This window comes from Merops nubicus, unplaced genomic scaffold, assembly GCF_000691845.1.
Source record: "Merops nubicus isolate BGI_N331 unplaced genomic scaffold, ASM69184v1 scaffold23868, whole genome shotgun sequence".
NCBI lineage: Eukaryota > Metazoa > Chordata > Aves > Coraciiformes > Meropidae > Merops > Merops nubicus.
In genome coordinates, this window is record NW_008628068.1 from 38365 (window position 1) to 61944 (window position 23580).

Here is a 23580-nt window from a genome sequence, read left to right on the forward strand (position 1 = left end):
GGCTTGCTCAAAAATAACTCGGGTGAATAATGGGTCTGTGCTGGCCCTGCTGCAGATTGCCTGGTAGATAGAGCCCTCTGCAGGAGGAGAACAAGGTAAAAGAGAAAGAGCACCAAAAAGGGAGCCCATGGAATAGCAATGGTTTATCACATCTTTTAACCCTGCAGATGTAATTCTCTCTCGTGATTCCCTGCTGTTTGTCTTCATGCTGCTCCCAGTTGGCCATGCTACAGCTCCCTGCCCCTTTCCTCTTGTCCCATGGATCCCTCCTCCCTCCCACGCTGCCCAGTCGCTGCCTGCCTGAGTTTTGGGTGCAGTGCAGAGCTGCAGTGGTGCCCAGGCTGCTTCTCTAGGCACAGGAACATGATGCTGATCTCACGTCCTCTGCCTTTATCAGGAAAAACCATCACGTCACCCTGGGTTTTGGGCTTGTTGCAAGCACTTTTATTTCTCTCCTTTTGATTCAAAGGATACACAAGAGGCAAAAAAACCCCCAGACTCCAGCTGAGACCACTGTGTGAAGATGGGAATGCCTCTGTAAGCACCTCCACTTTTTCCTGCCTTCTGCTGCAGCCTTTCAGATACAAAGCCCAGGCTTCTGGAGCCAGCAGCCAGGAGGAGAGCTAGTCTTTGGCTTCTGGGGTGGTCCCTGAGTCTAAAAACAGAAAGATAAAAAAAACCCAGAACCAATTCCCTGATCCCACAGCCGCTCTATGCTCAGTTACCTCTTATCTCCCTCTCCAACATCTTTATAACTTTCTAAAACCTAGGACTCAGTTGCAGAGCTGGGACTGCCCAGGATTACAGCATCATCTTTGCAGGGAAAGTAGAGATGACTCTTTTGAGCAGAGAGCTTCTTGGCTTCCCTGGGCTTCTGGTTGTACAGTCAGTTCTTAAATATCAGTGGCCCCCTCTCCACAACCCCTACACCTCTGTGTGCAGAAGAGAAATCTCTGGGGCTTTTCTGCTCTGCAGTAGGAAGGGCTGGAGACATTTATGGAGACAGTGTCTCCTCTCAGATGCTGTCCTACCTGCCTGGGACTTTATGGTAGAACCCAAAGGCTGGTTGTTGCTGAGCCTTTGTGTTGAGACATGGGAAATGCCACGTCCACTGTTGACCCTCCTCAATGGATTGCACCCTGAGCCTCTGCCTCCAGTTTGGGAATGGAAGGAACAAGTCTGGCAAGCTGTCCTGTCAGTCATCCTGCCAAGTGGGAGGCAGAGGGAACCAATGCTCCCCAATTTCTTCCCTGGAAGAGCCCAGGATGGGAGGGAAGCTGTCCAACAACTTTCCCTGCTGCCAGTGACCAGGTCAGGGCTCAGTTTTTGTTGGCAATCTTTTTCTTCCGGGCAGAGACCAGATCATAGAAAGGATCTTGTGTGATGCTGGTCCTGGAAATAAGAGGAAATGGGAGCAAAAGTAAGAGATTTAATGTTGGAGAGCAGTAGAAGCAACCTAACTGAGCTTGGGTGGAGACACCACTCATCAGATTATAGCACTGGAGATCTGCAGACCAACAGCAGAGAATTTAGCTGTGGCTAGAGAACCTCCAGAAGGGACCTTGAAACTCTCTGAAGTGAAGAGGTACCACAGCTGTTAGACTGCAAACTTTTTTCCATCCCCTTTTCAAGTTCTGGTGGCCAAATAAACTGCATGACCATTTGTCCCTGGGGCTGAACAAAGGCAAGCTCAGGCTTCCAGTTCTGGTCTCCTCACCGTATCGCCTCAATCCACTCGTCACGTTCTGATGGTGTGGCTGCTGAGATCCTGTAGGACTGATGCTTGCCTTCAACCACTTTCCCATCCCCATCTGTTTTGCAGGCTTTGATCTTCTGCCCTTTGCAGTTGGGATTGAAGAGTTCAAAGCAGTTCTGCAAGAAAAGGAATAAAATGGAGCAGTTGGAGAAGACAAGGTGGGCCAAGGAGATTGTGCTGCCTTTGACCATGGCTTGGAGAGCTTCTAAAGGAGAGGAGAGTGTTCTGTCTCTGAAATGCAACCGAGCCTTTCCTCCCCCACCTCAAGAATGCCCCTACGAGTTAAACCTCCAGGCCACACTTCTTAGGTCAATACACCCCTCCTGTGAAGGACACGATACTAAAATAGTCTTTATGGAGAGATGGAGCACCAAGAGTTATCAGAAAACTTCTGGGACCTGTCACTGCTCCTCTCATGAAGATCTCTCCTTGTTGTATGGACACAACCCCTTCTCTGCCTGCCACCACGCAGCAGAAGGACTTTCCCCAGTCACAACACATCAAAGAATACCCACTAGGGCATCCCCTGAAGATGCACCAAGAGTGTCACATCCTGGGCAGGTTTCCTAACGCCACAGCACCATCCACTCTCCGTGTGTTGTAACTCAGCGTGACTAATCCTAGGGGGAGAAACTGAACCCACATCTCCTGGTGCAAAATTCATAGGGGTCAGCTGTGTGCACTCATCTCTGTGTCCCTACTGTGTGAGGAGGGTTGGAAGAGTACCAAGCAATGGAGACTTACTGGCTTTTTGGGATCATCCACCTTCCGGACCGATAGGTTCTCCAGGGGGATAATGCCCAGAGGCTCTTTGTCCTGAAGGTAAGGAAAGGTGAATGAACACTCAACATGCTCCCCACATCTATGCCACTATTTAGAGCATGATTTCCCAGATTACACTTTTGTGGGGGTGGCAAGGGCAGTGTGTGCTTGAGGAGACCCCCTCCATTGACACAGCTTAGCTAACAGGAGCTCACAGCAATAGCTGCAGCTTCTCTCTTCAAGACCAGAGGTGAGGAAACAGCACAGAAGGGAAATCTGAGTTCAGTTTAGGACCACAGGGCAGAAGGGAAGAGCTGTTCCACTCACAACCACCCAGAACACCATTTCCCACCCAGGAATTAAACCTTTTACCGTGGTAAATTCAAAGTAGTACAGGCAGTTATCAGTCAGAATGAACCAACGACGTTTCCAGGTTTTCACACGTCCTCCTAAAGGCAGTGAGGTTCAAGAGCCATTAGTCAGATGTTCTGCTGTCCTTCCCATCTCCATCACCCTTGTCCAAGCTCCAGACGTGCACACACACCCCCAGTTCTCCCTGTAGATCAGCCCCAAGGAGGCAACTGTGGTGCTCGCTGCTGATGCACATGCATAGGGAGCCAGTTTTGCTCTGATGGGGCTAGGAATGGGAAAGAGAGGCATCTTTTTGCTCTTTTTGAGCAGGCAGAGCCTGCAGGAGCTGGAAAGAGAGAGCCAGGGGCTGGTTTCAACAGCAGATGTCAGCCTCACCCCACCACAGCAGACAGGAGAGAAGGAAAGGCAGATCCCGGTGGGTTCCTGGGGGAGATTTGTGGTGAGAAGCAGGTAGGTGGGGGATTCAGAGGAGCCAGGGGAATCCTCCCCCTTACCTAGTTTTAGGAGCCATCCCTCGTGGTTAGGGTTGAAGAAAGTATGTGTTAGGTCGTTCCCATCATCCTCAGGTATGGAGAACGGCTCATTCTTTATGCTCTCAAAGAGATTCTGCCCCAAAACATTGGTAGGGGAAAAAGAGGGAACGAGAAATAAATCAAGACAGATTCCTGACAAAGCTTGTTCACAACTCTCCTAGGTCCCTCTGGTGCATCGTTCTGTTTCTACAGGGGCAGGTGGGTGGATGGGGAGGGGAGTGGGCAGGAAGCATTGGGGGTCCAACAACCCTCAGTTGTGGAGCTGGTGATCCCCCCTTGAGACTTTTTCTGCATCCTGTGTCAATGAAAGAGACCCAATTTGGAAAGTCACAGACACAGAAGTGTGCTCCCATCTCAAGAGAGGCTGCAGCGACCCAACCAAGCACGTCACACTAGTGCTGCTGTGTGTGGGACCAAAGCACTGGGAGGGAACATGACAGGGAAGAGACTCCATCCCCATTTTGGCCCTAGGCTGGTGATGCCAAAGGCTGCACTCAGAACCTGTGGATAGAGCCCAACACACCCATCTCCATGCCCACAAGGAGGCACATTTCACAGAACCAAGGCTTTTGCTCTGAGGGACACAAAGGGTGATACATGACAGCAGGAGAGGCAGGTTATGACCTTTCAAGGGGCACAAAAATATTGCTTGCATCACTGGATTGACCATAATTTATTACACAAATCTCAAGCCAAGGAAAAAAAAAGTGCAACTACAGCTCCTGCAACTTCCCTCAAATTGCCTGAAAGAAAGGACACTGGAGGAAAACCTAAAGCCTTTACCCTGGGGGGATGCTGCTCAGCAAACCCAAGCGTGGACCTCCTGAGAGCTTTGAAGATGATGTAAGTGATGGTGGAAGAGACCCTGACACTCGTCTGGGGCTCGTTGTTTCTACTCAGTCAGATACATATCCTGGTGTAAGAGAGGTCAGGCACTGATGTAAAGGGGTCAGCTGAGACATTGAGGTACATACAAGGGAAAAGGATTCATAATCTGGGCCCTGGTGATGTTGCCTTGCTCACATAGATCACACAAGGAACACAGCCCCTCTGGGAGCTAGGACTGTTGGTGTCTCTTCCTCTCTCACACGAGCCCACTTCCCTGAACGTTTCCAAGCCCCATCTCTCTTGCTCCATGTCCTTATCAACAAGGATGTGTCCAGCCCCTCTCCAAAGCTGTTTCCATGTTTTCCAGCTTTGCTTTTGTACATACTGCTCTCTCCCCTCATGCAGTCCTTCCCCTTACACAGCAGAAGGTCAGCAGGTCCTTATTACACTGAGACCTGTGGACCCCAAGACAAAGAGACAAGAGGGGCTGATGAGAACATGGGAGGTCTTCTCACCTTTAAGAGCTCTTCTGGTAGGTCCCCTCCATTGTCAATGCCTCTGTTGATGGATAAAAACCTTTCAAAGGGAGGTTTGTCTTTCACATTGGGGTTGTGCAGGCTGGTGTTAAGCATGATGATAGAGAAGGAGAGTACATAACAGGTATCTGGCAACGAGAAAGAAAACCAGGACGGGTGGCACTTGTCTTACATGGCAGATTAATCCACACCCTAACAGGTGACTTGGCTTCCAGTCAGTGGAGAAGTGTCATCCTCTTATCTGTAGAAGGAAAAAGGAGCTGTCCCCTCTGCTAGGAGAAAGAGGGACAGAGCTGATCTCCTATGATGGAGGTGATTTCACCCCCTCAGGATAATAGGGTAAGTTGGGTAGGTCTAGTCTGCTAATGGCTCTGCCAGCAGGAAATCTTCTACATACCAATGTCTGTCAGTGCTATCCTTGTTGCCCTCATGTGGAGATGGGAGAACTTGCACCAGGGGAGGCTTAGATTGGATGTTAGGAAGAATTTCTTTGCTGAAACAGTGGTGAGGCATTGGCCCAGGCTGCCCAGGGAGGTGGTGGAGTCACCATCCCTGGAGGTGTTAAAAAAATGTATAGATGTGGCACTTGGGGATATGATTTAATGGTCATGGTTGGGTGATGGTTGGACTTGATGATCTTAGAGGTCTTTTCCTATCTTAATGGTTCTATGATTCAGCTTAAGGGAAAATAGACACTTCTGGTGATGCCCTCTACAATTTGTGAATGGCACCCAGTGGAGCTCAGCTTTACAGGCCTCCTTCTCCCCATAACTACCTGTGGACTGGAACACTCCTGGGTTGCACTTGCAGTACCAGTTGGCAAAGGCCTCCATCATCCGGTCAATCTTCTGCGCTTCCCCAGGCAGCCTGAAGCTCCACAGGAACTGTCTGTCAGGAGCAGCATTCCAGAGAGTTAGTCAGGTTGGGTGCAAGGGACATTTATCCCTTCTCTCAACCCACGGGACACCATGAAGATAAAAGAAGTCATCCTCTTGCACTGGGGAGACAACACAGTGCATGAAGCAGGAGCTCTGCTCCTCTCTCTAGAAATTGCCTGGGATCATCAGCCTCAAGCACCTTAAAAGCAGGGAGCAGAACTAAGAATCCATGACTCCTCTTCCCTAATGGATCTCCTGCAAGGCAGCAGAGACCTCAAGAGTCCTGCCAGGAGGCTGGCCTATGAGAAAGCAAAATACTCCAAGGCAGAGTCACTTTGTCACTGACGTGGCTGGAACTGTGGCAGGACATGCTTCCTGGGGCAAAAAATAACCTGCCTCATCCTCCCAGCCACTGAAGCCCCAGTAACCCCCTTCTCTTTTCCCATCTTGTCTCTTCCCATCTTCTCTTTTCCCATGGCCAGTCCAACTGAGGAGCCATGAAAGGGGTTCCCCAGGAAAAGATGTTAAACACCCCACAGAACATTAGTCTTGGGCCCAACACATGGAGCAGAGCCTTGAGAAGCCCCATTTCAGCCCAGCAGGACTTCACAACCTTCCTGGGTGGTAAGACCCAGTGGCTGAGCAGGCTTCTGGCTCCATCCCCTGCATCCTGCATGCTCACTTACCTCAGTGCCTGCACCAGGTTGAGGTGGGCAAACTGGTGACATTCCACAAAGGCTTGGAGGATCTGAATGTTTGTGGGGTCCCTGCAAGAGCATAGAGGGAAGAGGTCAGTAAGGAGCTTTGACCCTGCTCAGTTTGGATGCTGCTTGATGTGACAACATGCACTTTGCTCCATCCCAGCCTTCACTTCTCCCTTGATCAACAAGAAGTCAAGGTATGTCCAGTCTTGGCACCTGGCTGGGGTCATCTAAAATGGTATTTGAGAGGAGCAAGGGAGGATATGGCCTCCAAAGGGCCTCCTCATCCTGCATGGCTCGCTCACCTCCCACCCAGGTAATCCCCAATGGCTGTCTTGTTCAGGCCTTCACCCTTGTGGAGGAACTTGGCGATCTCCTGCAGGTCTGAGGACAACACCTGATGATCAATCAGGTACTGGATCCCCTGGGGGAGGAGAAGGAAGAGAGTGAAGTGTGACTGCTCCATGATCTGATGAGCAAGTAGGATCCCAACGCCCTGACATCAGCCTTCCTTTGCTTGAATGATGTTGCCTCCTTTGTTACTCCCCAGCTCCTTCATGGGGGCCACAGCCAGTCCAACTTCCATTTCATCTCCAGATTTTGATAAAAATTTCACTGGGATGGAGACTCAAGCAAACAAAAAAAGGCCAACGTGGGCTAGAAGTTCCAAAAGGCAAAGTCAAAATAGTTCATCTTGACATTTTTAATCAAAATATCTTAGTGTTCCATGCTTAAAGGTTATTTTGTTTTCCTGAATTATCTTAACTTCAAGGAAAAAAAATGTTTGTCTAAAAGAAGACATAATTTTTTTTTGTGCTCAAGCAAAAACATGAGATTAAGACAATTTAAAACTATTTCTCCTCCCACCCTACAGAACAGAGAAGTCTTCAATTTTTTCAACTCCATCCTCTCCAGCCAGCAAGGATGGAATATGTCTTTTCAGGAATATAGAAGGTCTGAGTTGGGCTATGCAAAGAGTCAACATCTCATTTTAGAGGGAATTTCATGATTTCCAAAGTCACAGAGAGTGGAGGTTCTGTTCAGATTCTTAGCAATATCTTAAAACTGCTGCAGCTCTTCAGAGCACATTGTAATTCTCTTCACAAAATACAATAAAGGAATGAAAATTGGTTTAGATCCATCAAAATGTTCTACTTCAGCAGAATCAATTCACTTTGGCTTGTAAGGTAGGAGAAACTCTTTCTAAAATGCCCCAAAGAAAAAAAGCAGTTTCAAAAAAGAAGAAATGGAAATATTGGTGAGATTTTTTCCAGACTATTTTCCTTTTCTCCAGACCAATTTAATTTTGCAAAGCGTTGTGGTGATGATGTAGCTTCACTCTCCAGAAGAGAACGTTTCATAGATTCATAGATTGTTTTGGGTTGGAATAGACCTTTAAAGGTCATCTAGTCCAGCCCCCCTGCACTGAGCAAGGACATCTACAACGCGAGCAGGTTGTGCTCTTCAACCCGATTTGGGATGTTTCCAGGGAAGGGGCTTCTACCACCTATCTGGGCAACCTCTTCTAGTATTGAAGCACTCTTATAAAAAAAAAATTCTTCCTTATATCTAGTCTAAATCTACCCTTTTTTAGTTTCAAACCATCAGCCACCCAAGATGCTAGCTGTGGTGGTGAGCTGACGATGAGCAATCGTTCAGTTGCAGCTTGTGGTTTCCTTACAGAGCTCAAATTAATGGTCTGCCAGTGAAGAGGAAGAAAGAGGAAATTGTCTTGCTTACATCTTCTCTACTTAATCGTGATGATTTTACAGCTTTCTGCAGAGGGATGAAGGCTGTGGAGTCTGAACCCCACTGGTCAGTGTCTCAGAAAGTGGAAAACCTGCATTCACTGGATTCCAACCAGTACTACCAAAACCAAAACTACTTCCAAAATGACAGAGGCAGCTTGTCCTCTTCTTCCTGAATGAGCCAAGGAACATGACACACTCCAAAACCCCCCAACTTCATCTTCCTCCATCACACGATGGCCAATAGCCTCACATAGGCAAGGGGAGCTGGGCAGAAGGAGATTCAGCTCTCTAGACACGTTGGCAGTGTTAAACAATCCTCCCTTTATTTCTCTTAGTTTTGGGTTATATCTGATGAGATGGCCTATAAGCACATGGTGAGGAGAGGCATCACAGCTTGATCATATCAGAAGACCTTGTTCAGGGACAGGATGGAGCTTGCTGCTAACTGGAGCCTTAGTGAAGTAGGAAACCAGACCCACAGTCCCATGTTCCTTTGACATGGGAGGCTGCAAGTAGACCAGTAGCCAAGAGAAGGTCTTCCTCCCAGCTTTGTCCTCCAAGGTGAAATGCACAAATCCTACCTTTTCAGGGTCAATGTTGAATTTCTTCCGGCCTAGGGACAGAATTTTGTCCCTCTGTGATAGTTTGCTGCAAACACACAAAAAAAGAGAAGGAAAGTCAAACTTGGAATAAAGGGCCACGTTTCAATTTACTCAGAAGGTAACTCAGATATCTCAAGGACAGGTGTCTGACTATCCAAGACTAACAAGACACCTCAGAGGACAGAAGGATATTCCTGGCCTTGCTGTGATACAAAATCCCATCAGTGTTTTTCTGTTCTCAACAAAGGAATACCCATCTCGTTCCACTTGCCTGGGCTGCTCCCCAGGACTGCTGCCTGCCTCTTGCCTTTCCTCTGCATTTTGGAAGCGCTCAATCTCTGCAAACACTTCAGCAATCTCTTCCTTCAGCTTCTGCAAAAGAAATATCAGGAGGATCAAGACAACGGAGGGAAAAACAGCAGACACGTTCAAAGCAGGTCTGATTTTTTCCTTCAATCACAGGAAAAGAACAGGTCAGATGGTCACAACCCGTCAAGGATGTCTGTAAAAGAGGCACTGCTCTGGGATGGCCCTGATGGATTCCTGATGAAAACAAGGGCAGAGAGGGGCAGAAGGATGTTCTCATGTCTGTTGTCAATCAAGGCTGGAGATTCAAGCTTAGCCAGTGTGGAGAGTGTCAGAGAACTCACCCCAGTGCTGATTTCAGTTCCTCAAACAGTGTCAGATGTGAGACCCCTTCCATAGTGCCCATTTCCTTCTAGTTTTTACTTTGCATAGCCCTGCTACACATCCAGGAAAGGGGAAGTGAAATCAGTAGCTGTGAGGTCATTACGAGCCTGGAGTGGCCACGTTGTGAAACAAAGTTTGTAATGTACCTATCACTCAATTACCATTAAGCAAATACCTGTGTTTAGGTGGAGAAAGGAGAGAGGAGAAGGAAGAGAAGAGCCACCACTGCCCAGTGTAATAAAATAAATTGTAGATTTCATTTTCCTTTAAGCCCATGACAGACCATGGCCTTCTTGGCTGGTTATTCAGTGTTATCAAAGAAATGAAGGGATCTGTATCTCTTCGCTTCCATCCTGCAAGCAATAGTCTTCCTCAGAACCAGAGTGCAGCCTTCTTCCAGGAATCACCCAAATTCTCCCCTGTGTAAACCAGAATAGGCAGGGGAAGGAGGATTGTTTTGTGACAGACCTTCTCCTTCTCCCTCTCCCTGCACCAGACATCCCTCCAGGTCTTTGTGCTGAAGGGTATTGCTAGATACTTCCTGAAGAAATCCACTTGGGAAAACACCTCTAGTTCCAGGTACTCTTTCACCTAAAGTCATCCTCATTTCTTTAATCCTAAATATGCAATCCCAGCTCATCCCTGCTGATGAGCTGAGCAGCCTTTTCCAAATATCCCATCAGGGTAGTTACTCTGCTGTAATCCAGGTTCAGAATTCAAGTTGTATCATGCCAGAGCAAATGTCTCCTGTGCAGGAGCACTACTCCAAGGCCTGGGCTGTTATGTGAAGACATTTCTTGGTGAAGAGAGTTACAAGAAGATTAGGCACACAGGAGGAACAGGATGGTACTTACCCTAATGTCATCCAAAAGCTCCTGTCTGTGCTGCCTGATTTTCTCTATTTCTGCCTCTTCAGCCTCACTCAAGTCAATTGACTCTGGAAAAAAACAAAAATGCCTGCAAATGGTTTTCAGTCCAGAGCAAGGAGCACAGACCCATACTGCTCTCCTAGTGGCCAGCCATTGTGCTGCTGGCCCTCTGATCTAACCCTCCAGCAACTCACCCAAACCACTCAAGTGATTTTGCTCACCATGAGCACAATGCAAAGGTCTTACCGAATGCTTTTTGGTGGTTTTTGTGTTAGTCATCTTTATATAACAAAAAGGTGTGAGCTAAACACTTCATCTACATCCAAACCTCTCATGAAGAGGCACTGGTTTGATGGATTGATCCACCACAGCTAGAGAAATGGCTTAAGGGAGAGAATCAAGGTTTTTCCACTCTGGGAGCGGGACCCAGGGGGATGAAAGCCTTGCTGGAGAAGGAGCATCTGTGGGAGGCTGTTGCTCTGTGGACCACAGACAATGCAGAATTATGAGTAGGCTTCTTGGTAAGATACAGGAAGCTAAACAGCTATCAAGCAGAGCCAAGGTGACCACATGAAATACCTAGAAGAGCCGAGGTGACAGTACTGTTGCTAAATATAACCCAAGTGAAGCACAGGCTCCTCAGCTAGGAGAGAGAGAGGAGGCTGCAGCCCTAGAGAGGCAAAGTAGATGGTGAGCCCCAGGAGAAAACAGGGACCTCAGACAAGGCTGAGAGCACTGGAGCTCCTGGGAGGTCCAGAGCTTGCAGAGAGGGTCCTTGATGCACCTAAACACTGCAAGGCAAAGCTTCCTCAGGAAGCCAGGTCAGGCCACTGGGTGCCCTGCTCCACTGTCTCATAAGCCAAAATCCCCTGGGCCTCTTGTCTTCCTGGAAAAAGGGGAAGTGGCACCAGCTGTCTTGGAAATTCTCTTAGTGTGGATCTCACATGAAAACCAAGTTCTATAAATATGAGTGGGGAAAAAAAAGAAAAGGAGAAGGAATCAGGCAAGACAGACAGAAGGGAAAGGAGAAAAGGGCAGTCATCTCAGAGCCCATATGCTTCTTCCTTGATCCTGATCTTTCCCCCATCCTCCCAGCTGACTGGGTTTCCAGCTCCTCTCTGTCCTATTACTTTTCTAGAGGCTGCAGCCTCTCTCTGGTCACTCTTCCCACTGTTTTCAAGTCAGGGAGACTACTGAGCCTCTGAGAAGAAAGCACTGGCCAAGGAGCCAGCTTAGCTAGGGCTGGGATGGACCCATGTCACCTCCCAGCTCTGCAAGCAGCCCTCAGGAAGAGCTGAAAGCAGCTGACTGATGGCTGAAGCCATTCCAGGGAGGAGGAAAACCTGTGGCAGCCCACAACAGCAAAATCAGTATGTGAGGGGAAAACAAGAGAACATAGAAACAAGCAAGCAAATGAAAATAAAAACAAACTATCAAACAAAAAGAACCAACAGGAAAGAAACCCTAACCATGTAGTGGTTTTGCTGGCTGTTAGGTGGGTTGCTGACATCCCCTTGAATGTCAGCCCTGAGTCTGTGACTGGTGCCTGGGTCCTTCAGCTTACTTTATGCCTCACACCACTCTGGCACCTGCAGCAGATGAGCCCAGGCTCTCAGTCTCCCCATCTCTCCCACCTCTGCAGGGATGGATAACTGTGGAATCACTGGGGTGACTCCTTGACAAATTACCACTTTGTCCTGCCTTTCTTTCCACAGAAGCATCACAGCAGGATGTACCTGAGCAACCTCCCCTTCCCCCAGCCCAGCAGCAAAGCCTCTGGTGTGGCTGGTTGCCTTGCTTCAGTTCTTCCCTGTCTGCTGAAGCAGCCTGAAGTATCTCAAAGAAGCTCCCAGAGACACCATCTCACCTACACGCCCCCCACTGAGGGGTAAATAACTCAGTCCCCCTCTTCCTCCTGAACATCTGAGAACCTCAGCTCCCAAGGGATTTACCTCTCCAGTTTGTCAGAATGAGAAAAGTGTGGGAAGGACTGTGGCTGGATGGAAGGCAGGGGAGAAAAGCATGTGAGTCATAGAGAAGGGAATCAAGAGAGAAAAAAAAAACAGGAGAGGGCAACATAGTAAGGAAAATGGATGAATCAAACTTTCAGAGCAATTCAGACTGAGCTGCAGAGAGGATCCTTGTAAGGTTTCCTGTTTCCTAAATAGCTGAAGTCCCTGACTGCCTGGAAAATAATTCTGAGGTCAGTGCCTGCACATTATTCTGCTTCCCTGACAGAAGGCTTAAATCTCTGCTCCAGGCTGTTCTGAGCCCATTCATCAACGTTACTGCACACACCGGGGTCTGCAGTGAGGGGGAGTGGAGACAAGAGGCTTGTCTGGGGAACCATCCACAGCCAGCAAAGGCAGCAGAAGCAGCTGGGCAAGCAGCAGATGAGCTGATGAGAGCAAGCTGCTGTGCCTTTCCTTCCCTCTCCATGCTGAGGATGAGCCAAGCTGCTAGGAGAGGGATGTTACAGCTGAAGCACCACCTGAATTGCTCCAGACTCTTGCACTGGCAGAGGAAATTAAACTTTTCATCCCCAGCCTTGTCAAAGTCCTCAGTACCACCAAGTTCCACTTCCCTCTAGGGCTAGGGGAGGACACTGGTGAAGCATAGCACAGGTCAGGCTTCTCTGCACAGGGGGAAATTTCACTCCAATGAAGAGCACCCCAAGACAACACCCACAAGTTTCAGGGGGATCCTATCAGCCAAACCAACTCTGAAGTCTCCCAGTTCAGCCACAAGACGTAAAAAACTGCCTAGCATCCTCTCCAGAGAGGATGTTGCTGCTTGGAATTTACTTTCAGAGAGCAAATGTTGAAAGGAAGGCACCTCAGCATCCCATTTGGGGGGGTTGCAACTGCTCTTGAGGTTGTCTCCCCACTCTCAGGGCAGAGCCAGATAGAAAAATCTGCCTGTTCCTCATCAGTTGCCCAGGTTTGTATTTTTAGTGATGACACTCAGAACAGAATAGAGCCTTCCCTTCCAGTTGTGGTGCCTCAAGCCCTCAGCCTCCCCATCTGGAGGACAGATCAGAGTTACCAAAAGCTCTGGGTACTCCTGTGGCTTCATGTTTACTGCTCTCATTTCCTACTGCAAAGGGCAGTGCAGAACCATCTGGGTGCTGGGCGAGCCCTTCAGTCCCAAGTATAGGACTAGGAGATATAATAACATAGGAAAAGAGCTTTTGGAGGACAGAGATAAGTGGGAAGTGACTACCCAGGAGGATGGACTGCAGAAACAGTAGGGGGAGGTTGTGAAAAATGATCACATCTGTAGCAGTGTTACAGATCAGCCCTGTGCCACGCTGGCCCATTTGCAGGGCAATGTAGAGCTCTGTGTGTGGCTGCTAAAGTAGCACACAAGCAGAGCTGCCTGATGGGCCCCTTCTGCCTGGATGGGGCTGTCTGGTGGAAGGACTTCACCTGAAATTCCTTTCTTTTTTCATGTCATCTGCAGCACAGATCACCACCTCCCCAGCCAGCTAGCAGGCAAAAATCACAAGAAGCCTTCCAGCTCCTCATTTTCCCCCAGCCCCATCTATCTCCTTCCTGCAGCCATACCACAGCTCTCTGCCAGCTTGCATCACAAAGAAATTCAACATGGACCTCACACAGGTTTAATTTGCACACTCCAGATGTGGAGGGAAAGGTGTGAAGAAGAATTTATGTTGTCTCCTGGTCCCTTTATCCCCCATGGCAACTTGGAGGAAGCAGGATAGCTTCCAGCCACTTCTGCCTGTGGCTCTCACCCTGCACATCCTAGCACAGGGCACCAGAGTAGCAGTCTGCTCGCCCATGTTGCACACACCCAGCTCAAGGATTTGCCATCCTAGCTCCCTGGCCTCACCCAGACAGTTGGTAGAGAGTCCTGAAGGAAGCTGGAACAGGACACCCACTGCAGAGGCAGCAGCCTCCCCATAGGTCTCATCTGCCCATGGCTGTGGCAAACAGGGACCTAAGAAGACCACTGTGTCTCCAGGTAGGAATGACTCCAGGAAAAGGTATATGTACACCTCTGACCTTCAGGAAAATCATGCCACAAACAAGCAACTTAAAACACATCCAGTGCTCTGGAAAAAACTCCCTGGAAAACTGCATCTGGTGGCAGACTTGGCTCCTGAGGAAGAGCAGCACCAAAAAAACAAACCACTTTCCCACCCAGCTAGGAAGTGACAGGCTGGGACAGAGCAAAGACATCAGTGAGAACCAGCACATCTCCACAGGTATTGTCTGTCTGCAGGCTCTGCCTCTGGGCAGAGCTGAACAAACCCCCACTGTCCCTGAGCAGCATCTCATTGTGTCACTGCAGCGTGCAGCTTTTAAGACCTCACTGACTCAGTAACACATACCCTGAGCCAATGAGAGTGGCAGACCATCAGCTCTGAGAGCCTCACTTTCTGTGGAGAGCACACCCCAAAATAGGTATCAGCACATGAGGTAGCCCTCCTGCAGCTTGTCCTGCAGAAGCTTTGTCCACAATTGCTCTCAGTTGAGGAGGACTGGATGATCTGATGACACCCAACCTTCACCAACAGCCATAGCCAGATGCTGGGTAGAGCTCAGCTCCCATAGGTCTCACCAATTTCCCTGAGAAGCAAGGCTGGTGTGTGGTTTGATCTTGCCCTTTCCTTGCCTACCCACCTAGGAGCTAAAAGTGCAGAACAGCTGTTGGAACGTGGCACTCTTCACTCTGCATCCTGTGAGGACAGAGCCAGACACATCCCTGCCCCTCCAAGATGATCCCTTTTCCTCCAGGACCTTGTTCAGCCTATTCCCATTCAGCTCACCCTGATTCCTTTGCTCAGGCCTGGCCATCCACCTTGCCCTGCTGAATCCCAACCACTTTATCCACCAGCTGCCCAAGTAGGAAACAAAACATGAGCTCTCTCTTCTCAGTTCCTCAGATGTTGCTTCTCCCTCCACCCTCTGAGATTATTTCAGGAGCAGGCAGGACCTGCAGATCGCTTGGCAGAACTCTAGGGCAGTAATTTACCTTTGACATGGACGTAAGCAAGAGATGTGCTAAAAGCCTTGCAAGCATCCTGCACCGTGGTCCCCAGCTGCATCAGAGGCTCTGCAAGGGCAAAGCAGCTTCTGGGGGGTGTGGGGAAACACTGAGGAGCTTGAAGAGTTGCACAAAGAGAAGCCAAAGCTTATAGGTGCTCATCCCAAGTGTCACACATACTCCAGGTGAGTTCCCAGCTCAGCTCAGGATCACCAGCTCGAGGGATCACAGCAGTAGATGCTCTCAGCACCAAGGATGCTCAAATCAGTGGGGAAATTTCTCTCTGTGTGGAAGTTTGCTTATGGGAGAGCTAGTAAAAAGAAAACCATGCCTAATGCTGAAGGCTAACAAGCAATTAACTGCAGCACCAAGGATCTTCTACCATCTCATTCCTCCAGCCACCAGCTGTGGCATCCACTCGAGCTGCTGGGATCTCCTGGAGGTCTCCACCCCATCAAAGGGCATAGCCCTCACAGAAAACAAGGCAAAAGACAGTCAAGGCTTACCAGTAGGACAAAAGTCCATCCTGAAGTGAGCAAGATATTCTCAACACAATGTTGTTCCTCTTTGCCTTCTGCTCATTCAGATGCTTCACAGAACTGAAACAACTTGGAGCAAGTGATCAAGATGGTTTTAGGGGGGCGGGGTCCCTGTGACTCCACCCCTCCTCTCCTCATCCCTCCAACCACATCTTGTGAGCTTGCACCAGTGAAAGAAATTGTACGTGCACTGCTATGAGCTACCAGGGGCTCCTTCCAAAACCACAAACGCATTTCCAACCCAGCAGCTTTTTGAGGTATCTCTGAGCACTCGTCTCTGTTTGAGGGGACTGAAATGAGCAGGGAGAGGCTGATGGTACTTTTGGACTTTTGTCTGAGGTACTCTGATGAGAGTGGAGGGGGAAAGGAGGTTCTTGATTCAGAAAACTCATCATATTTGGGAAGTGTTTTAATTTTAAGGGAAAGGTTCTTCCTGTCTTAATTCCGCAGGAGGTGGTGGTGGGATGAACGCTTCAAAATTAGAGGATGGTTGATGGGAGGGAGAAAAGAGTTTCTTTCTTCTTTTCCCTCTCTCACTGCCCACTAAGCAACTTCTACTCTAAGTCCTGCTCCTTTTTTTTCCTTAGGAAGCCTTGTAAGGAATGGTGAAGTGAACTGAGGAGGAGTGAAGTCCTTTCTCAGGTTTAGTGATATTCCTGCTTGGGAGAGAGCTGGCATCAGCAGGACAGTTTTGAAGGCATTTTTGAAGGCAGAGGGGTGCTCTTTTTCCTCCATCCCCTCCACACAGCCTCAGAAGGCTGCACAATTCCCCTTGAGTTGTCCTTGGTTGCCATGTGATTCATGTGGTAGATCTCTGACGTAGGCAATGTGGGAAAAAGAAGCATGCAGGAGAGAACTGGTGATTGAATAAACAGATCAAGGTAGAATTCAAACCAGGTGTGATGCCCAAACAGGGCTCTTGCCTTCTCCGGCAGGACTGAAGCTGTAGAGGGATGGTGCCTCTCCAAGCATGAACACTCACCTATGAAGCACTCCACATCCTTAGCTCCTTGAGCTCTTGCTGTACTCCCAGTAGCCCTTAAGCAGGACAGCAAAATACCTCCAGACTTCTAATTATATCTTCTTACAGACTTCTGGTTACAAAAAAGACTTACATCTTTCCATGAGACAGCAAGGTAGAGTTTGCAAGAGCATTGAATATGTAGAAAAAATAAGAAATGACCCTCTAACTTGTGAAGGAGTTGGAGCTAGCATCTGTTGTGCACTTGGCACCAGTTAGAACTGGGTCCTGGAAGGCTGAATGTCCTTGACTCGATAGAAAAGGAAAAGAAGAGCAAATACCTTTCCATATTCCTATTAACTGAGGCTCTTCTGAAAGAGAGTAACTGGCCCTTTAAAAGGCTTGATGTGAGAGGTAGGATCTGCCTGAATGCTCTGGCTAAGGTCCATTGCTCTAGGGCCTTTCAGCTTCACAAGAAAGACACAGCTTGCCCACCCCTCCTCTCACTCTTTTGCATTTGCTCTAACCTGTGGTTTTGCTATAGGTTCAGTGCTGTTGTTGGAGAGGGCGAGCACTCAAATGAACCTCCAGCAAAGAGTGGGAGATATTCCACCCCTGAAGGCATCAAGGGGTAGCAGGAATCTGTAATGAAGCCACAAAGATAGCTGGGGGCAGGATCATAAATTACCTGTGATCTTTAGGAACAGTCAATGGCAAACATTTAGCACTCACTTTCCATGGTCACTGTCAAGACACTCAAATAAACTCCCTAATTTGGGAGGAATAAAGGGAAGCAGAAGAGAGTAAGCTTTATTAATGTCATCTCATTTCAACCCATTACATCCATGTCTGTCCTTACCTTCATTACACCAAATATCCACACTTAATTGATCAGAAGCCTACCTTTGGGTCACAAATTGCCAAGACTCAACCTTTTATAAACTCAGTTTCTGTCTTGAGATTCTGGACCCCATCAGTGGAGATTTCACTGCCTTCCAGTCCAGCCCAGTGTCTCAATTCCTGCACTGGGGCTGGGCCCAGTGCATCACTTCCAGTTCTTCCATTATTGTTTTCCACCAAAAAAACCCCCCCAAATTTCAACAGTATTGCAGCTGACACCAAGCAGACACCCCAGTCCTAAGCACTTCCTTGAAAGACCTGATCTTGCCAGCCTCAAAAGTAGGTGACACATATAGGCAGCTCGATGGTGGCTGTCGTTACGTACGTGTCTGTGGGCAGCTCAAACCACCAGCACTCTGCAACACCAAAATGCCTGTCTCTGTGCACTGCAGAAGTGCTCTCAGCCACGCCAACATGCAGCAGTGCAAGACCTGTACCTGTGTCTCCAATCCGTACTTGCTTCATCTCTTAACTCCTCGAGGCTTCCTCCTTCTCACAGCTTTTTGTACTGCTCTGCTGGAATCTCTCTCTTGTTTCGAGACCTTCTCTATTGATTCAGTTCAATTATCACCTCCACTGGTTGTGTTCTGCTGGTTCTGACAGCTTTGCTATTAACAGTGGTTGGCCTTGATGGTGAAATTATATCAGTTATTTCAGCCAGAGGAGTGTGGATGGGAAATACACGATTAAAAAACTGCTAAGCCAGAAATACACCTGGAACTACCCTTAAGGTAAGAAATACACCTGCAGCAGTCATGGCATGAAAACACCATGAAAGGGCTACAACATAACCTGCTTGATATTTCAAGTGGAAAAGAAGAGGTGGAAACAAAGGAAAAAGAAAAGGCAGAGAGAAGAAGGGAGAATGAGAGGAAGGAAGGAGAGAGAGGAGAGGAATAAAGACCATGTAGAAGTTAATTACACCCCAGGGGCATAGAAACATCAAACATATCCTAGAGAGGACGAGATTTAACAGCTCTACAGCTGGTCAGAGCTTGACCATAGGCAGTGGCTCAGAGCAAGTAGCTTCTCCCACTGGTGGTGTCAACAAGACCAGCACAGATACAGGCTAGGTCAAACAGAGCAAGGGTATATCTCACCAAGCATTTCTTGGAGAAGTGGGAGCCTGGAGGAAGAGCCAAAAACCACTTTCCAGGTGATAAAGATTATTCCATCAAGGTAAAGATAGAGCTGGGAACGGCCACTCCTTGCTCCAAGACATACCTGGCTCAGAGAGGCAAATTCTCTTAGCTGTGTAAGAAGAGGTGTCAACAAGGGAAGAAGAGGACTGGGTAGGAGGGGTTGTTGAGAGGCCTACATCGTATCAGGGTAAGTGAAGGGGACTGGGACAGATCAGACATGTCTCGGGCTGGATTGGGGTGGGAGTGGGTGCAAGGAGGGGTATTCAGGTTGGTCCAGTTCTCACCTCATCAAGTATGGGCAGATTAGGAAGCCTGCTGCAGATGAAGACTCCAAGCTGCTCCCTCTGCCTCCTGTGCTCTGAACCATTTTTTTTTCTCCCAGGATTGGAGCTGGAGGTACCTGTTGTTCTGCTGGTCACAAAGGAAAATATCCAAGCAGCAGCACGGGTGCACTTTTCTACTACTTGGTACAGGCTTAAAATAATTGTGTAAGTAAAAAGAGAAATATAAATATTTCCTACTGCTTTCAAGGGGACAGAGACAGTGACAAAGTGCCATATATTTCTCTGTGCTGAGTGTGTCAGCTCTATTCCCCCAGCTATCCACAGAGAGACAAAGTACAGGGCTGTACAAATTCAATAGCCCCGTCAGGAGGTGTAGGCTGCCATTCAGGTTGGGTTTAGGGATTGCAGAACAGGAGAGAGTGTAGCACTTAACCAGTATTGTGGAGATTATGAGCTGCACAGACAGTATTTTGATGCAAGGTAAGACAGCATTAGAGCAAAGACAATAATGGGATTTTTCCTCTAACTTTTGGAATGAAATAATCCTTGTCCAGTGTGAGGAGCAGCCAGAGGAGCAGCTCAGGGTGCAAACATGCAGGTAGTAAATAAAGCTACTAGTGTAGAGTACCTAGAATAACCCATTTTCAACTGCTTTTACTAATTCAAGGAACTGGAATCTATTTAAAAGGTAGAAAGATAGTGATTATAAAAGGCCACAGGAAAAAAAAATACCCAACTTCTTATAAAGATTACAGGAGAGTCACTTAGGGCCTAATAAACTTAAATAAGGAGCCAGAGGGGTTTTTTTTTGTTGGGCCTGGAAGTGCAGCAACATCAAAGCTTTGAAAAAAGGTAGAAGTCAATCAAAACATTTTTCTTTGGTAGTTGAGGAAATATTAGTCTTGTAAAATGGAGTGGTTATAGATTTCCTTAGTACTCTAAACAGCTCTTCTCACTTCCCTGATGCATTCCTAGAAGATATCATAGCTTATCAGTAAAGATGTGCATTAGATCTGGTTTTAGAAAGTATACTGTATCTAACATCTGATGGTATTTGAAGAGGAAAGGGAGTCCAGTCAAGCAGCTGACTCTCAAATCAGGATTTATGTGTGTGATCTCTAGTCCCTGTTACCTCCTTTTGCAACAGGCAGGTGAAAAATATTGTTGAACCATCTGAGCACCTCGTGGGAAAGGATACACAGCTATTGATCTGTATTTATGGCCATTCAGTAACAGAGATGGAGGTTGTCACGGGCTGAGGACAAAATGTTTGTCAGAATGGAAACCCATCTCAAACTCTCTGGGGACTTGCAGAATTACAGAGAACCAGGTTAAGGACAAATCATAAAAACCCCTGTATGATTTAGAGTCTGTGAACAACTACACGGGGCGAACTGCAAGTGTGAATCAGCTGTTACAAAGAACTTGATGCCCAATGGTCTGTGCTGTGGTCTTCTGCTCATGGAGGTAGCTCGAGAAGAGGTTCAGGAGGTGAACCTCTTCCAGTGTTACACATAGGAGCAGTGGAGCTGCTATTTTGTCCCAAACTGGAGAGGCTGAAAGGAGTCCCACTCTGAAGATAGACATCATGTGTCAGGAAGAGACCACTTGCCTCTGGATTGCAGTAGGGTTGGTCCAAGACTCAGTATCAACCTTGGCAAGTGGAGTTCCTTATGGGTTATGCTGTAAATGTAGGTGGTTTGTGTTCAGGGAGGCTGGATTGGAAACTTTGGAGGTATTTTTTCCTAAGCTTTTGCTTGACAGGATGAATTTAGGCTGGAGAAGCCCTTGGTATGTTAAATAAGGGATCCTATATGAAGCAACCCCACAGTTCTTCTACCAGGGACTGCAGAAGATCATGGCCTAAGGTCCATCACCCCACTTCAGTTAGGATGTGAGCTCTGAATTCAGGGCAGGCTTTTCAGAGCAGAAACCCCAGCAGGGAAGGGAGAGGGGGGCAGCAGCAGGGAGGGGTGGGGGTTTTGGAGAAGAGAAGCAGCAAAGCAAGAACTAAAAGCAGGAGGGAGATGGCATGAGGCTGTGTGAAAGGAGAAGTGGGAAGCTGCAAAAGGGGAATATAGCCAGTGAGGAGAGCCCAGCTAGGCTGAAGAGAATTATTCTTTCCCCTGGCAGAGGCCCAGCACACAGAGAAAAGGGCTTATGGCCACTCAGGATTGCCTGGATGATAACTTACAGAAAATAAATCCCACCAAAGCCCAGGGTAATGAGAATATCTGCTGTGGCCGTGCCCTGTGTGTGCAAAGAAATGAGCCTCCTGTTCTCCCCAGGAAAGGATTCCCCCTGCTCCTCTGTCTGCTGAAGGACAAGCCTCCTGCTCAGCTCTTGCCCTCCTGTGCAGGACTGTGAAGGACAAACATGATTTCTGAAAGAGCTCCTTCACCCTTTTCCCATCCTCCTTGAGGAAACAGAACTTGACAGGAAAACAGGGAGAGATGGAACAGTCCTTGATGCTTTGGATCCTTCCCAGGGGAAAAATGGTATCTTGTATTTTCTCCCTTGCCTGCTGCTCTGCAGGGGTGCTGTAGGACACCCCAGCATAGATGGGTCACTTGGAGGTGACCCAGCCCAGGGCCCTGAAGTCTCTCAGAGCAAAACTGTCTCCCTGAGCAATTCTTTCCAATTACTGCCTTCCTCAAACTCAGCAAAGGGAACAAGAAACCCCCAATGGGTGCCTGCCTTCCCTTGGTCCAGCTGCACATGCAGAAAGAAACTTGTGTCAAGAGCACCTCTTGGTGGTGTGAGAAGACAGCAAAGCAGCAACAGCTCTTTCTGTGCTTATCTAGGGGTTATGAGCCTGTTTCCTGCAGTTTCCTTCCCTTTACTGCAGCATATACAAACTGAGAGACTTTAGTGTAGCAGGTGCTGTTTATTCCCATTGCAATATATGTTATTTTAATGTTCCATCCCATTTTAACTTGCCTTCTTCCCTGATCTCTTCCATGTTGCCAGTCCCACAAGCCCACGTGCCAGACCACAAGGACAAAAGCACACACTGGCATTCAGGAGGTCAGTGGTCCTTGTTCATCACTGACACTAGGTCCTACTCTGCTCCTGGCCAGCTTTCCATCCAGTCTCCCTTAGCCTGAATCCCCTCCCTAGCCCCAGCATCTTCACTTGACTCTTACTCTGTCCCAGGTAAGACTCAACATATTCTCCAGCTCTCTTCAGCTCCCATCCTTCCTACCTCAGCTGTTCACTCTCTGCTCTTTGCATCCTCCTTTTCCCCAGGCACAGAAGGATGATTTGAAACCTTCCAAGAAAACTTCTGGTGAAAACAGAAATGTTCCTTTGGAGAAGCTGATTCTAAAAGCAGATTCAACCACGCCCAGAAAGAGGTTGGTTTCCTGCTTGCCTGCCCCAGGCTGCCTACCCAACACAGAGCTCCCTGAAGCCCTAGAGATGCCACCATCCCCAGCTCTCTCGGCCCTCACTTGGCACCTAGATGTCACCCACAAATTGCTCTCAGTATTGTCCAGGCAGCTGGGATGGTTTTTGTCCATCCACAAGTGCCATTCTCTAGAGTCAGGTATACCTGTCTTCTCTTCTAAGGAAGTCCTTATCTCCTGCCCCCCTGTATTCTCTGCCTGCTCTTTCCAGCTCCTGCCAATGCTCTGCCTTTAACAGCCCCTGTCACCTTCCCTTCTGTCCTTCTCTGACCTCCATTCCTATGGCCTGTTCCTGCTCTTGCTCACACAGGAGACAGTGGGTTTCCTTTCTCCCCCTTCCCTACCACCCACAGAGGGAACACCTCGTACAGCTGCTCCTTTCTGCTTCTGAATCAGCCCTGAGACTTGGAACCATTCCACAGTCAGAGGTTTCTGGGTTGCAGCCAGTGCTGAGTGATGGATGAGAGAGCTCTCCTCCTGAGCAGGTCAATCACAACAACCTCCCGTGGCTGCAGCAGCACAAAGGTCACCGACCTTTAGAGAGAAATTTCACTCAGAGTTCCTTCCTTTGGGAACATCCCAGCTGAAAATCCACAGTTCTGGGTCTAACTGGGCTGGTGACCAAGCCAGGAAATTCTAATTCTGTGCCATCACACTCCTTATTTCATAAAAAGCATCTCCTGCCCATTCACTGCTCAGTTCAGGTGTGTTCACATATCCACTTTTCCAGACTTATTATTGCATGGGAGGAGAAAAAAAGAAGAGGATGAAGAGGATGGAGACTCCCATTTTGAGAAGGGAAAGGAAGGAGCAGAGCCTCCCAGGATCTTTCTGCTCCTTATCTCTCTTTTTCTTAAGGTGATTGCTTCCTTCTTCTCTTTGTTGCTTAACTGTAAGATTTTTTTATCCTCTGAGGACAATGTGGACAGGCTGAGAGAGCTGGGGTTGAGCAGCCTGGAGAAGAGAAGGATCCAGGGAGACCTTATTGTAGCCTTTCAATACGTAAAGGGAGCTTGCAAGAAAGATGAGGACAGATTTTTCATAGCGTCTGTAGTGCTA

General features: G+C 48.2%; 1 protein-coding gene across 1 annotated transcript; it reads right to left on the reverse strand.

Annotated features, from left to right (window-relative positions):
- Positions 1 to 1168: 1168 nt before the first annotated feature.
- CYTH4 (cytohesin 4) lies at positions 1169 to 15813 on the reverse strand. Its single transcript, XM_008946564.1, has 13 exons — positions 15795 to 15813; positions 10264 to 10346; positions 8991 to 9091; positions 8699 to 8765; positions 6672 to 6790; positions 6352 to 6432; positions 5563 to 5675; positions 4767 to 4915; positions 3385 to 3496; positions 2891 to 2967; positions 2501 to 2572; positions 1718 to 1872; positions 1169 to 1392 (listed from the first exon to the last, which is right to left on the reverse strand). Exons 1-13 carry the CDS (start codon positions 15811 to 15813, stop codon positions 1320 to 1322), a joined length of 1221 nt encoding a protein of 406 aa, XP_008944812.1. The 3' UTR covers positions 1169 to 1319.
- Positions 15814 to 23580: the final 7767 nt, after the last annotated feature.

Coding starts and splice junctions, on each gene's coding strand:
- CYTH4 (XM_008946564.1), bottom strand. Junction 5,676..6,351: donor AACCTGGTGCAGGCACTGAG/GTAAGTGAGCAT, acceptor TGCTCCTGACAG/ACAGTTCCTGTGGAGCTTCA. Junction 2,573..2,890: donor ACTACTTTGAATTTACCACG/GTAAAAGGTTTA, acceptor CCTTACCTTCAG/GACAAAGAGCCTCTGGGCAT.